Source organism: Malaya genurostris, chromosome 1, assembly GCF_030247185.1.
Source record: "Malaya genurostris strain Urasoe2022 chromosome 1, Malgen_1.1, whole genome shotgun sequence".
NCBI lineage: Eukaryota > Metazoa > Arthropoda > Insecta > Diptera > Culicidae > Malaya > Malaya genurostris.
Window position 1 is genome coordinate 113085692 of NC_080570.1, and position 14112 is coordinate 113099803.

Sequence of the window (14112 nt, forward strand, 5' to 3'; positions counted from 1 at the left end):
TGGTGAAAAACTATCTCGGAATTTGTGATTAGTGCACTTTATTTTTCTTTTCTTATTTTTTCGTTTCGTCATCGATTCACTAAATTTTTTTTTATATCAAGATATCTTAACAAACACCCTGTATCAGTATCAATACGCCCTTTGGTTAGAACAATTTTTTGACATTACTTGGTTTTTCTATTCCTGGGCAGCTGTGCTATAAAATTGTCAAAAACATCAGAAAACAATTAACAGAAAAAGTAGATGATTTTTTTGTCTGCTAGAAAAAGTCGAAGAACTGATTAATTTACTGATAACGTAACGAACCGATTACTCCAAACTGTTTCTCGTACGCATCTGTTAAGTCTCCAGTATATAGTTTAAGGTAGGTGTGTTACGTCAATCATTGGCAAACCAAACAACTTAGCATAAAAGAAAGTGCGTAGGAAAAATATATCGAGCAGCTCTAGTCTATTGAGTATCACTTATCGATTTTCAGTGTACATATTGTAGCATTTCCGAAGATTATTGTACGACTAGAGGCATATAAAATGGTTAAATTGTATGCCATAAGCGTATTCTATAAAGCACCAAACGATGCTCGAGTGCTGAAATCGGCGTACGACCTTCAAAGTTTCTCCTTTTTCCAACGAGGATCAGTTCAGGAATTTATTAGGTAAGATTTTGGTTTATTGAAAATATCCAATATTTTATACATAAAAAATGGTTTTAGTTTTGCAAGTAAAACCCTCGTCGAGCGCACACAAGCAGCGACACGCCAGTCCGTGAAGCAGGATGTCTACATGTGTCACGTGTATGTTCGAGCGGATAATCTCGGAGCAGTAATTATCTCGGATCATGAGTATCCACACCGTGTAGCGCACACACTGTTGACAAAGATATTAGACGATTTCAGCGCTAAAGTGAGTTCAGATCAGTGGCCTTCCGGTAGTGAATCTTCGATCGATTTCAGCACTCTGCCGAGTTTACTTAGTAAGTATCAGGATCCTCGCGAAGCCGACGCACTGACGAGAATGCAGGAAGATTTAGATGAAACTAAAATTATTCTTCGCAACACAATTGAAGCTGTGCTAGAACGGGGAGAGAAGCTGGACGATTTAGTATACAAATCAGAATCACTTTCAATTCAAAGCAAAGCATTTTACAAAACGGCAAAGAAAACCAATTCGTGTTGTAATTTTGGCTAGACTCGAGCGCATACTTTTCGTGGAAATCAACTCCAAATAAACCCACCAATTGTGCCGAAGGCTACATAGTTAACTTGAATACACAGTTCTCCACAGTTTGAGATGCGAACCGGAATGTATTACAAGCTCATCTCATTTTGTCATTTTATGCTACATACGATACTTCACGGCTATGGTGTTTATGGAGGGATTGATTTGCATATGTGTGTTGCATATCATTCCATGCGTGCAATAACGAGTCTGATTATGAGCTGCCAACAATGCTGGTATTACTATTGGTTGAATGCTGCTACGTTTTATACCAAGAAAAGATTACATTTTATGTTCAGTAATATAGATGTAGGAAAATTTGTAACAATTATTAGTTCAGTTGACAGAAACCAAATGAAAGTTGATGAAACCATTTCCTGTGTGTTGCTTTTAACATAAGTAATACAACTGCATGATTCGATTAATGTTGACATCGGCCTTTGATCGAGTATGGTAGGATGAATTACAATATTGAAAATTCATTTTTACTATATTACAAATTTTTGTTTTGTTGAACAATTATATCACAGAGCTTGTGTCATTTGTAGTAAATTCAATTATGAATATTGTTTCCAAAAGGCTAACTGGGTCGTTATCCAAACATTATTAAAAAAATCCAGCCACTAATAGATTAATGTGCTTTACATTATAAGCTTATTCGAAAGATATGAAGATTTGTGTCCGGTTACTTGGATTGTAAAACTGAACAAGCTGCAACAAAAAATGTCTGTTAATTACTCAACCATATACACCGTTCCGTCAGCATAACGTGGGTAATGCTCGGAACAAGTAATCGAAATGTAACAATAAACCTAGTTTCAATGTAAATCGTTGATATTGTGAGCAAAATACAACATAGTTTTAAATGCAATCAATATTTTTTTTTGTCATATACCGAAAGTCTGCATCTCAGTTGATAAAAAACTTGTAAACAAGACTTCGTGGAAAAATCGGTACGACGACATACATGTAAAATAAACATGCTTTGATGATTCAACGGTAATTAGTTCGAATAGTATGACGAAAGCAAACACGTGATTTTGGTTTCACTTGGCCACCGAAACCAAGTTCATTTCAGTAACACAAAAATGTTACTATTTCTCACACACGTTTCTACATTATTGGTTTCAAGCAGCTGTATATCCAAAAGGCTGTGAGATAGTAGTATGAAACAAAACATGCTTTACCTTCATCATTGCCATGGTCACTAATACTAGAGTACCCAAAAGCAGAGTGACGACATCTCATCCACAATGTGATCGTTAGCATTACATTGTAGTTGACAGGTCGTCATTCCAAACGAAGAGCTGTCGTTACATTAGTTTTAGGCACTATAGCTAAACCGAAGCTTTTTCCCCAAAAAATCATTGCCCGGAAAGTACTAATCTCCAGAAATACAAACTCTAGAAAGTAATTGAAGTGTATCGAACCTTAGGATTATTAATTTACACAATAGATTAAGGATGCTGATTGTATCACGTACAGTCTTAGACTGACTCTATATTATAAAACTTAATATCAATACTGCAGCACTCACTAGTTGAGTCCTTTTGGTATTCAGCTAACTAGTCGAATGATATTATAGTAATAAAATCCAGAAAAAAAATCCCAGAATGTACCAAAGTCCAGAAAACCATACACCCGATGGCATTAGTCGCTAGAATATTATTATTGGTATAATACCGTTTGGCAATAATGGTTATTTGGTGTAATTGTTATTTGGCATAATGATCATTTGGCATAACAGATCAACATGCTGCTTAATAGACTATGTTTTAATTTACTGCGATTTTAAAAGGTCTAATGCGGCTACGCCTCATCATTTTTAATGACCTCGCTGCCGCTCGTTCGGACTTAACTGAAGGATAGCCCCTAGGTTTGGGTAATCCGGGCAAACACCCGCAACTAGACAGAGGTGATTTCTGAGGGAGGCACCCCATAGTAAAGTAAGTCGTATTCACAACACCAAATAAAGCTTTCCTCTGCAGCTAACCGGAAATTGGTAAGTTGAATGACGAGATATTTTAGTAAAATAAAATAACCAGATGTGAAACGTTGAAAAAATCTGATAACTAAAGGGAAAAAGACACTCCTGCAATTGTCGCCTTTCACGACATGGAAGTAGGAACCCAGTGGATCTATTCTTGGTTAACTTTTTCCGGCGGATTCCGCATGGCATCGAGAAAGATAATAGGTACTATTAATCTCCTAGTGGACCCCAGCCCTCCATCTTTAGATAAAATGCAAATTTAAAACAAATATTTCGATTCAGCTCTAGGAGTCGTCTTTTAACTCTTCTTCAACTTCTATTTGACAACTGACGAATATTTCTCAGATGGGCGAGCAGTTGGGTAGATTGATGTCCGTTTCGAAGAAATCCACCCGGTTGTCTAGTTGCATTCGCATGTAATTTTTCCAATCTATTCTCCCCGTTTGATACTGATCAAATTTAAAACTAGCTTAAGGCGGCTCTATGTCTAGAACAAATCATTGAAATCTAATCACAGAATAGATTTGATGTGTAAAATACATAATTTTTCAAACTCCTTCAATGTTGCAGCTCACTCGATCTGTCCTGGCATCGAATTGAAGAAAAAAAAACTTTTTCTTTGTACAATAATGAGGTGTGTTCTCGCATCACAAATTTTTCTAATATTATACCTATGCAAAAGTAACAGCTTGCTAAATCAGCCCAAAACATTACAGGTCTATTGTGAGCTTCAATGTACGGAAGAATATGCTTTTTCAGAATTTTTTGTTCTCAGCTGCAAATAGCATTGCCAGTTTATGTTTTTTTTTGCGAATTCACCGGCAAAAATCTGTTTGAATTTTATCTAAGAAGCTACCCTCAATCCATTTTCACGTATGGTTCGTCCGCCCTGAGAATGCATTCTTCATAGTGTGTTTTTGTACAACTTTCGGGCACGTCTTCTGGCCACTAGGCCACTGTTTCTTTGTTTTACTTGATTGTTCACTGGCCGGAAAAAATAATTTCCAACCACACAGGGTTTTCCGAAATGAGTTTGTTTGAACATCAACTAACTAAGTCAGTTTTGAAAAATCCGCTTACTATTGCATGATCACTAATAAAAAACTACACCCTAAAAATTGAAATTATTGCATCTATCTTCGAAACCGGAAGTCGAGTCTAAATAAAATTCAGATTTTTTTTATGATATCCTAAGCCCTTTCATTTGACTTTAAGTGTATAAAAATCAGTCCAACCATATCGGAACCAAGTGAGTGCCCATATCTTGTTTTTTTTTGTTGGATCCTGATCAAATTCACAAATTTTTATGGGACTACAAGACATGGAACTACAAGATCTATCCTTTAAATCTGAGTTCGTTGAAATCGGCTCGACCATCTCCGAGAAAAGTAAATGCAAAAACAATGTGACAGACGCAAACTGTTATCGACAACCAGATCGAAACGCCTCATGTCGGTTGAATCCTTAAAAATAAAATCCACTATCATTTGTGAGTACAATGTAGGCAGTACAGCATCACAAGCACTACAGTACAAACGTCAAAGATGGACGGTCGATTGTTGTTAGCTAGAGTATTGTGGTAAACATAGTTCTTCAAGCCATTACCATGATTTTGCTTAACAAAGGCGACAGTCTCGTAAATATCAGTTCTCGGCTTTCATAGGAATTCCGCTCTGTAATGTGAGCGTTCGCCAAAACTCTCTCATAAAATAAGATGTCTTTAAGAAGGTTACTGTGCACATCGCAAGTAGACCGTGTACAAATTTATTTAATGCACCGTTCAACTCGCTTCAAAGGTAATCATTTTCAATGTGTGTGTTCGCATTTATATAAGGCCCTCTCACAAAACAATAATTAGTATCGAACCGATTTGCACTCTGTGCGGTTCGTTAATTGCGTAGAGAAGAGTGCTATGTACATTAGCGACTGAACCTCGATCATGGAGTGCTGGATAATTGTGATCTGCACCCTTTATCATCCACACCAACAAACCAGTGTTGGTGATTGCCGAAAATTTCACAGCAGCTGCTATATTGCTATCTATATTGTATACAACATTTTCAATCCGGTAGAAGATGCTACAAGAACTCGAATCTCTCAATGCATGAACCGCGAGAGAATTTTTCTATATTCCTTCGCTCCACTTCATACTCTGAGTATTTCTCGGCCCTTAAAAAAAATTACAGTCTGATAATGATCGTTGCTGTGTGGAATTTCCCAAGAGAGAATCGCAAGTTGACAGTTATCGCAGAAAATCGAGTCGATGATTCAACTTGATGATTCTCATACTAGGTTGCAATATTTCAAAACCCTTGTGTGGAGCATTCACATACATTTCCATAGACACAACTTATACAAAGATTACATGCACATAGTTAGAATAAGCGGCAATAGTAAAATGATTCTATCGCAATTATCAACTGCCTGTATAGAATCGGAGAATAAGCGACCGCTTGTTGCTTCAGAGAGGGTCCCCACAGCAGCGTGCTAACCTTTGATTCTCAGAAATGTCATCGAGAGAAATTCGCTCTCGCACTGGTGTCGATTCTATGTTAAATGAGCCATGCCGGGTTTTTGTTGTTGCGATCATTTCCAACTATCTTTGATGGCACTGATTCAATCGTTGAAGAGTTGCCAGCGAACGTTCTCTGATACGATAAAAGCCATCCTTGCAACAAACTAAACGTTCCTTCTCGGGATTGTTTGTGGAAAACATATGTCGCATAGACACAAATAAGTTTACACGGAACATATAAAAACTGCTGCCTATATTTTCAGGGCAAATTTTAGCAATGATTTTTACAATATTTGTGTAGTCAACAGTTCGAACGACGCCAACGAACTGTCTCTTGTAAGTTTTTTCAAGTTGAATGAATTTAAAGCTTTGAGCTTAAAATGGAATTTTTCTTTCAAATGAAAATGATACCCGGTTTCGCTTAAATGGGGAAAGTTTTTTACTTATAAATAGTTCACTACAGTTATCGACTTAAAATATACGAAAATTTCAGCTACACTGATGTCGTTTCTGCCTGGGTAGTGTACAATTTAAAATGGTGACCGTTATCGGTATATATCTAAAAATCAATCAACGAAGGACTTCTACAGCTTTCAAAGTATAACTAACTAATTTATGTCGGAAATCTATCGGATTTCAGTTGAGCTTAAAACACGATCATTAATTCTAGTGACAGGATTATTTACCTTTCTAAAATTATGTGTCCATATGAAACAAAAAAATATATTAACATACCATGGAAAAATGTAGATTCGGCTTCCATCAGTTGCAAGAAGACTGCATTGTACAAAGCATGATTTAATCCTTATATCATTTTGTTTTATTATTTTTCGTCTCCGCCTGTTGGTTACGTTCTGCTTCCAACTCCGTTGTTCTACCGAAAGTCGGAGCAGTAACAACAACCGGATGTCGCTGTTCTCATGGTGTACCCCCGGAGCTGATTTGTATGGACTTGCGGGTGTTCGCCGGCGTCACCGTCGTCTGTCCAACCTTACGCAGTGCTACCGGGGTGACCGCTGAGCCTGTACTTACGGTTGTTATCGTCGTAGTCGGAGTAGACGGTGCACTATCGGAAAGGTCCGCCTTAACGGGCAAAACCATCACCTTGTCCCGGTGATATTTGCTCTTGTGGGTAGACAGTGACCATTTGGTTTTGAAAACGGCATTACACATCACACAACTGTACGATACCTTGTTGTCGCCGTGTTTAGCTAGCTTGTGCCGTTTCATAGCATTCACCGAACAGAACTGTCGATGACACTCGGTGCAGGTGTGCAGCTGTTTGTTCTCCGAGCCGATGCCGGAAGCTGTAAGGCAAAACAATGGTAAGGAACATTAAAAAATGATAAATTCAAGCCAATAGTAATTGAAATCATCGTTTATTTTTTTGTTACAATGTTTCGAACCGCCTATAGTAAGATTGTACCACGATTTTTTAATTGCTTTTATTATAATAAAATATTGCTCAATATTGTCGTGAATACGACTTACTTTACTATGGGGCGCCTTTTCAAAATCTACTCTCTGAGAGAGTGATAAGTTTTTGATCGTGAATATCTCTTGTTGTATCTAACGAAACAACATAATTTTTGCTACATGCCATCGGAAATATGATCACAATTTTATGATAAAATTTTCAGTTGTGTGACATAATCTCAAATAATTCAAAATTAAATTTTTCTGAAATGTTTGTTATAAATGAGTATCGAAGAAAATAATTCATAAGGAGCGTTTGCCTTTCTCGTATTTTTAAAGCGCATAGCTCAGTGATCTGTGAAAGGATTTCTATAATCTAACTACCAATAGAATCGAGATTTTTCAACTTAAAAGTGTATAGCAACAGCATTAAAGTATTTCAATAGTACACTATTGAAAAACTTGTCTCATTTGACCCATGTCAACACCAGCCAATCAGAACGCTTTCTGAGGAAGAGAACAAAATATCTGCTGCTGTACAACAAATCGTTCGAGGAAAATGTTCCAAGCAGTGTTTAATATCGTAGTGAGTTCCACAATTTGGTCCTTCTGAAAGGCAGGAATGAACCCCGTACAGCATTCTGATAGTTTCTTTCAATGAAATGCAAATCCGAAATGAAATAATCGACATTAAATTTCTATATGCTGCTATTTGTATAGCCGTTAGGACCGCCAATTAGTGAAAAAGCTACAAACGAAATCACGTAAAAAGAAACCTCTTAACAAAAATTGGATCAGTTTGGATTCTATCGTCACTGCGAGCAGATGTATTGTGTGTCGTTTGCAAAGCTAGTTTCGCCTCCGACAAGAGCGATTACGTCACAGCTGCTAGTCGTTTGCATTGGTGAAAAAACAACGAAAAGGGGACAACGGTGGAGATCATCACACAAAATCAGCAGTTCTTCTTCGCAAATCGAAGGATTTCTTCTTCGCAAATCGAAGCTCAAAATCCTCAGTTTAGTGCAAATCTAGAGCAGTTTGATTTGATTTTTGCACTTTTCGCAGTGTGAAATTCATAATAAACTAGATCAAGTGAAACCTTCTTTGTTTTTGCGAAAAATGTGAAAAAGGGGAATGCTTGCATAATTCATACAATTGATCAACTAATTGATATTCGGAAGTGTTAAGGAACATGTCAGTTATTTCGTATTCACGACATCCAGTTATGTCTCTGACATTACCCACGCGCCTTTTTTTATTATAATAATTTGTTTTGGTACATATGTGTGTTTTGAGTAATATGGCGATATTAAGGAAGCGCAGAGAGAGTTCAAACTAGAGGTTTTTTTTTTGGACTCGATACCATTGACGTTTAAGAGAGACAGTAATAAATATTTCGTTCAATTTGTTATATTTTTCTATTACAAGTATTCGCAAACCATCGGTAGATTGGCTCAAGCAGTCTACATATGGTCAATTCCAAACCCCGCAGAAAGCTTTTTCGATCACATAGGCGTACGACCATAAAGTTAAAGCAAAGCAAAGTCCTGACATTGCATTCCTTTTATGGAATTTGGTCTTTCTGTTTCAAATGACTTCGCAGCTGAGCGTAGAGAATCATTGTATGGCTAGTACTATGGATCCTATTGACACTTGAGAATCCTTCCAAGTCGAGACTCGAACATACGACGCAACTGGCTTGCAAGACCAGCGTCTTTTTCATTGAACCGCCAACCCGCCGATCCATAAACTTAAAATCTCTATAAATAAAAATATTCGCAAGGTGTCACAACGGAAGCTTTTGATTATGTTTTCTGTATCAGATGAGATGAGAAAGGATTTATTTTGAAATTAACGTACGGCTGAAAAAATAAACGATACTATGCATTGTTTGAGATAAAAAAGGAGTCTTGCAATGCGCCATACTCCCCGGAATTGGCTCAATGCGAGTATCATGTGTTTTCATCGATGTCTCTCTCTTTTCCTGAGAAGCACATCATTAGCTATAAAGATATAAAAAAATAACATCTCGACTGAATAGTTTCAAAAGATGAACAGTTCTTTCGGTGTGGTATTTGTGAGCTTATGGAAAGATAAAAAAGCATAGCTTTCGAAGGCAATTACTTGTAAGTTAAGGTATCTCGAACTTATTATTTACACCTCACCTAGTATTTTAAACTTATTACTGTTGATACAACAAGTTTATGTAAGAACAATTCCAGAAAAATGTGTTAGAATCAGGATCGATTCGATTCGATGTAAGTAAAACTTTGCAAACGTATTGAGTATGGAAAACTATTTGTTTTGTGTGGATTCGGCCAAATAACATTTTGTAAAAAGGGCGAATGTTTTTTTTGGTTGCCTTCCTTAATGCCTTACTCTTCACTATACGGGGCCAGGTGTCAATTAAAAGTTTCAAAAATAGTCGCGTAATCTTTTTGTCATAATTTTGAACGATAATAACCCATTCATTTGTTTGATGGATTGATATAAATTAACAACCAATCGATTCGTAAACATTTAACTTAAATATGTATGACAACGTCGTTGCAGTATTTCAATAGTATACCCTTGAAAAACCTATTTGAATTGACCTATGTTTTCACGAGACAATCACAGTATGAACTATCGCACAAAAGGGGGTCTATAAATATATGCTCGAACAAATTCCTACTTTAGTTAACCCATGGTTGCGAGCGATGAAAGTGTTTGAGTAGTGAGTGGATAACGAAACTGAAAATTACATCCATTCGCTCGCTGGATAGTCAGTGCGGTGTGTAGCTGCTGTTTTCACTTGAGTATATTGAATACCAGTTAGCAGTTGAATCTGCTGTAACTAGTAGGTCAATTTATAATTACCGGCGATAGATTTTTCGGAACTAACTTGAAGCGCTTGTATCTCGGTGAATTGTTGATGGATTTGCCTCATTTCAAAAGCTTCAATATTGTACGTTTAAAATGTTTTAATTTTACAACACATCCCAAATAGCAAACATTGTTCTTGTATTGGATTTCCTAACTCTTCCCGAAACGATTGTGTGATTGGCAAAGCGCACTTTGCTTGTATGATGTGCAACGAGTTTCTTGTTTGACATGTTCCACAGTAGTAACATTTGTTAAGAGAAAACTGGAAATGAAACTGTTTAAATGGACATATTGTACAGACAGTTAATAAAACCGATCTGGAACATAATGCTTTCAGGTTTTTGAGTTGGTTCCACAAGCAGTGGTATGAAGTGCAGTGGTATCCAACAAAAATAACCGTACTGTAGCAATTGTGAAACATGTCAATTTCAACAAGTTCTAGTTGCTACTTGGGATTGTACCTTAACATTCCGGAACCGTGAGTCATATCCGAATATAATTTAATAGTAGACGACAATGGGATTCAGAGCTTGGCGCAATTGGTTTGTCCAACGCTTTCTGAGAAAGTCGAGTACTTTTGTTCATGAACATTTTATCTCGTTATTCCAGAAAAATCCGTTTAAAATTTTATAGCAGATGAGGGGATCTTGGGACATTTAACTTGAGTTTAAGTTTGCGAGAATTGGTCCAGTGATCTCTCAGATTGAGAAATTTGTGTACACTTCTTTAAACTCTGTTCCACATTTTACTCCTTTAGTTAGCGGAAGTTGAAATTGGACCTGGGAAAAATTTAATAGCAGACTATGGGGCTATAAGTACTTTCATTTATAGACAAGTTGATTGAAATCTAGCATAAACATACTATGACTTATTCCGAGATTTATTAAAACGATTTGCTGTTATTTCAAGAAGCGCTTTGTTTTACATTGTAGTTTGTTGAACTAGGCAGTCGCCAAAATCAACCAATGCACAGTGGTCCGAAACGGGAAATTAGCGTGACCAAAATATTTTCACTATTAAATATGTAGTTTTGGTGTGTATCATTTATCGAAAGGACAATGTATGGAACACTTGTAGAACTAATTTGATACTATTATTTTGACGAAGGAAGTATATTGATACGTTAAGGCGTTGAAGAGTTATGCAATGTATTTGAGTTTTTGAAGGTATTTTTAAAACTAATTTAAATAAGTTAAAAATAATATCACCCTTCCCATTTTCTCTTAAATTTTTACATATATCATGACCTTTCAGGAACAGCATAGGATACATTTTATCGATATGGCATCTAATGAATATTGATATTTAAAGCTTGACTAGTTTTTGATGAAAAAGCAATCATAACTGTTTATTGGTAGCTCATATGAAAAAGCTTGGTTGAGTAAAATTGTGCGCAATAATTAGTTCAACAACTTTTCTGAAGACAACTTTTCGGTAGAACGTTTCATTAAAAAGTTAGTATAAAAAAAAAGTGATTTTTCTTGAGCCACCCTATTTTTACTCGGGAAAATTTATGTAATTCGATGAAATGAAAAGCTAGAGAAGTGTTTTTTTCAGCAAAGCTGCTAAAAATAAAATTTCCTACAATTTTATTGTACAACAAAATCATTTTTGAGTTCAATCAAGAAAGATAGGTTTCAGATTTCAATCTAAATGAGGACCACCATTGTAACTTTCATCAAAAGACACCAACTATAAAAAACTAATATTTAATAGTGAAAATATTTTTGTCACGCTAATTTCCCGTTTCGGACCATAGTGCAATGCATTTGTCGAAATTCCGTAGGACAACTGTTCTAATGTTTTCGCGATATCCAAGTTTGATCAAATCAAATGGACAACATTTTGAAATAACAAAACAGATGTGGAAATTAGAACTGTTCTGTACAGGCAATTAAAAAGAAACTTTAAACTTTGATTGTTCATAGTACTGGAATATTCAAATCTTCTTAAAAATTTACATATTTCCCATGTCCCTCCGACGAATGATTATTACGGTCTGAGGCCAGTGTGTTTTAGGGTGTTTTAGAGGGCTATTTTCACGCTTCAAATCTGATTTTCTCAGAAATTTCAGAATGACTGTAGCGATCGGGAAAGTCTTTTTTCTGAAGGAAGAATTGAATAGCTGAAAACGCCGCCTTACAACTTGTTCATTGAAAATCTCACCTTCAAAGGCATGCATCATAAATCTATCCTGAGAATGTCTAGATAATTTAATTTAGATGCGATTAGTGCATAAAAACATAGGTGTTGTCGCGATAAAAATGAAGTGAATGTTATTTTTGTGAAGATAAGTCGATTTCTATGCACGGGCCATTTTTTCTGCTCCAACTTTCTGGTAACGTAACGGAAAATGAGAGAGCAATAAAAACGGCCAAGCAAGGCTGCCAAACAAGCGGTAGCTTTATTGGATGCAGACACATTCTTCGCAAACTTGTAACCGAAAATATCGAAACTTTTCTGGTCACCCGGCCCATCGAGAGTCATTTTGTACATATGCGAGAGAGCATGGAGAGAAATGTAATACGCAGTGCGAGACACGTGGTTATACGCGACGAACTGGCCTCAGACCTTAAGGTTAAAAGAGCGGTAAGATAAATTAACATACACATACTTCCAAGTCTCTTCATATAAAATCTTGTCACGCTTTTTGTTCTCAGATAGAGGAGTGGAACAAATAGTAGGCTGGGCTCCACTAGCAGATTGCTAGTACCTATTATTTTTCTCCAGACTGCCAGCCTAGATGCCGTGTGGAATCCGGCGGAAAAAAATAAGCCAAGAATAGATACACTGGCTTCTTGCTTCCATGTCGTAAAAGGCGACAATTGCAGGAGTTCCTTTTTCCTTTCAGTTATTAGATATTTTCCACGTTTCACTTCTGGTTACTCTATTTTACTAAATTATCTCTTCAATCAACTTATCAATTTGCGTTAGCTTTGGATAGAAGTTTTATTTGATATGTTTTATTGCTTGTTTCAAGATTATAAATTGAATGATAAAAATCAATTATTGCGCAAATTCGTTAATATTACAAAGAGATAACATATATCGGTATATGGAATAAATAGTAAAAAATACTTGTTAGTTTGATAAATTAATAACCAATATAACCAATTAATAATTTTAATAAATAATTAAAATAATAAAGCGAAAATAATAAGAAATCGAATCGCGCGTGAAATCTGTTGACCTTTGTTTGGTGATTTAAAATGATTTTATAAAAATTTTTAGAATATGTCACTATAATGAATCAACTATGTTGTCTAAATCCTATTCACTCGTTTATTTTGTAGCAGGTAATTCCATTTAGAAGGGAAGTTTTTAATCGATACACGATAGTATTTCAAATTTTCCTTTTGTTTCCATGAATAAGAACTGTGAATCAAGACTCCTCGGGACTTCAGTATCGGATATTGTTGAAACTTTCACTCGGAAAGCCAGTGAGTTTAGTGGTGCATCTTGGAACCAGAACATACTAGGTCGCACAGGAATACTACCATTACTGGAATTTTTACTAACAAATATCCTTCTCCCTTGACACTTGTGGAGTGCGCAGTAGTATATACGGCCTCTAGTAACAAGTGTTGGATCCCTTCCCGTTCCTTAGACGATCTACGTTCGGGCCTGGCCGGCTCCGGTACTGATCAATGAATGCTGGGGTTACCAGAAGATGTACATTGCAGAATGATTTACCAGTCTCAGGTTGGATCATCTATAAATTCCCTGTACAATTTCATCTAATCCCGATCAGTAACGGAGTAGCAACCAGGGGTGGTCGCTCAAGCTCAGATAGAGGAGTGGAACAAACTGCTAATAAATTTATAGCTTACAGGTTTTAATATAAGCATGTACCAGAACCGCTTTTACAGAGGGGCAATGCCCCCCGTTCTTAATGGCGCACTTGACGGGACCCGCCGAGCAAACAGTTAGGTCATTCTGTTAGTTAGGGACATACAAATAAATTTTGGCCTTGGGCTCATTTACACGCAGAAGCGGCGATGATATGTCCCATCAATGGCTTCTGTATTTCTTAATAAAAAGCAAATTAAAACAGGATTTTTTTTCTCGCTCACTTGCTGACAACTCCGTTAATCATCGGTTTTACGAGC

The 14112-nt window shown here is 36.4% G+C and overlaps 2 protein-coding genes across 4 annotated transcripts in view; one reads left to right on the top strand and one right to left on the bottom strand.

The window, feature by feature from the left end:
- The first annotated feature begins 169 nt into the window (after nt 1-169).
- LOC131425428 (synaptobrevin homolog YKT6) lies at nt 170-2088 on the top strand. Of its 2 annotated transcripts, none has more exons than XM_058587339.1 (3): nt 170-364; nt 479-655; nt 713-2088. In XM_058587339.1, the coding sequence occupies exons 2-3, from the start codon at nt 531-533 to the stop codon at nt 1185-1187; spliced, it is 600 nt and encodes a 199-aa protein (XP_058443322.1). In that variant the 5' UTR covers nt 170-364; nt 479-530; the 3' UTR covers nt 1188-2088. The 2 variants fall into 2 exon arrangements, with proteins under 2 accessions (XP_058443322.1, XP_058443323.1); XM_058587340.1 differs by having other exon boundaries at nt 493-655.
- A 4049-nt stretch (nt 2089-6137) lies between these two features.
- Nucleotides 6138-14112, bottom strand: part of LOC131425429 (transcription factor GAGA-like) — a 49326-nt gene continuing 41351 nt past the window's right edge. For both annotated transcript variants that reach the window (XM_058587342.1, XM_058587341.1), the window contains exon 6: nt 6138-7029. In XM_058587342.1, coding sequence (XP_058443325.1) covers nt 6641-7029 — 389 coding nt within the window. In that variant the 3' untranslated portion in view covers nt 6138-6640. The remainder of the gene's footprint in view (nt 7030-14112) is intronic.

Bases quoted from the DNA above. Each gene is read 5' to 3' on its own strand.
- LOC131425428 (XM_058587339.1), top strand. From the start codon at position 531: ATGGTTAAATTGTATGCCATAAGCGTATTCTATAAAGCACCAAACGAT. The intron at 656-712 runs GTAAGATTTTGG...AAATGGTTTTAG, and splicing joins TCAGTTCAGGAATTTATTAG to TTTTGCAAGTAAAACCCTCG.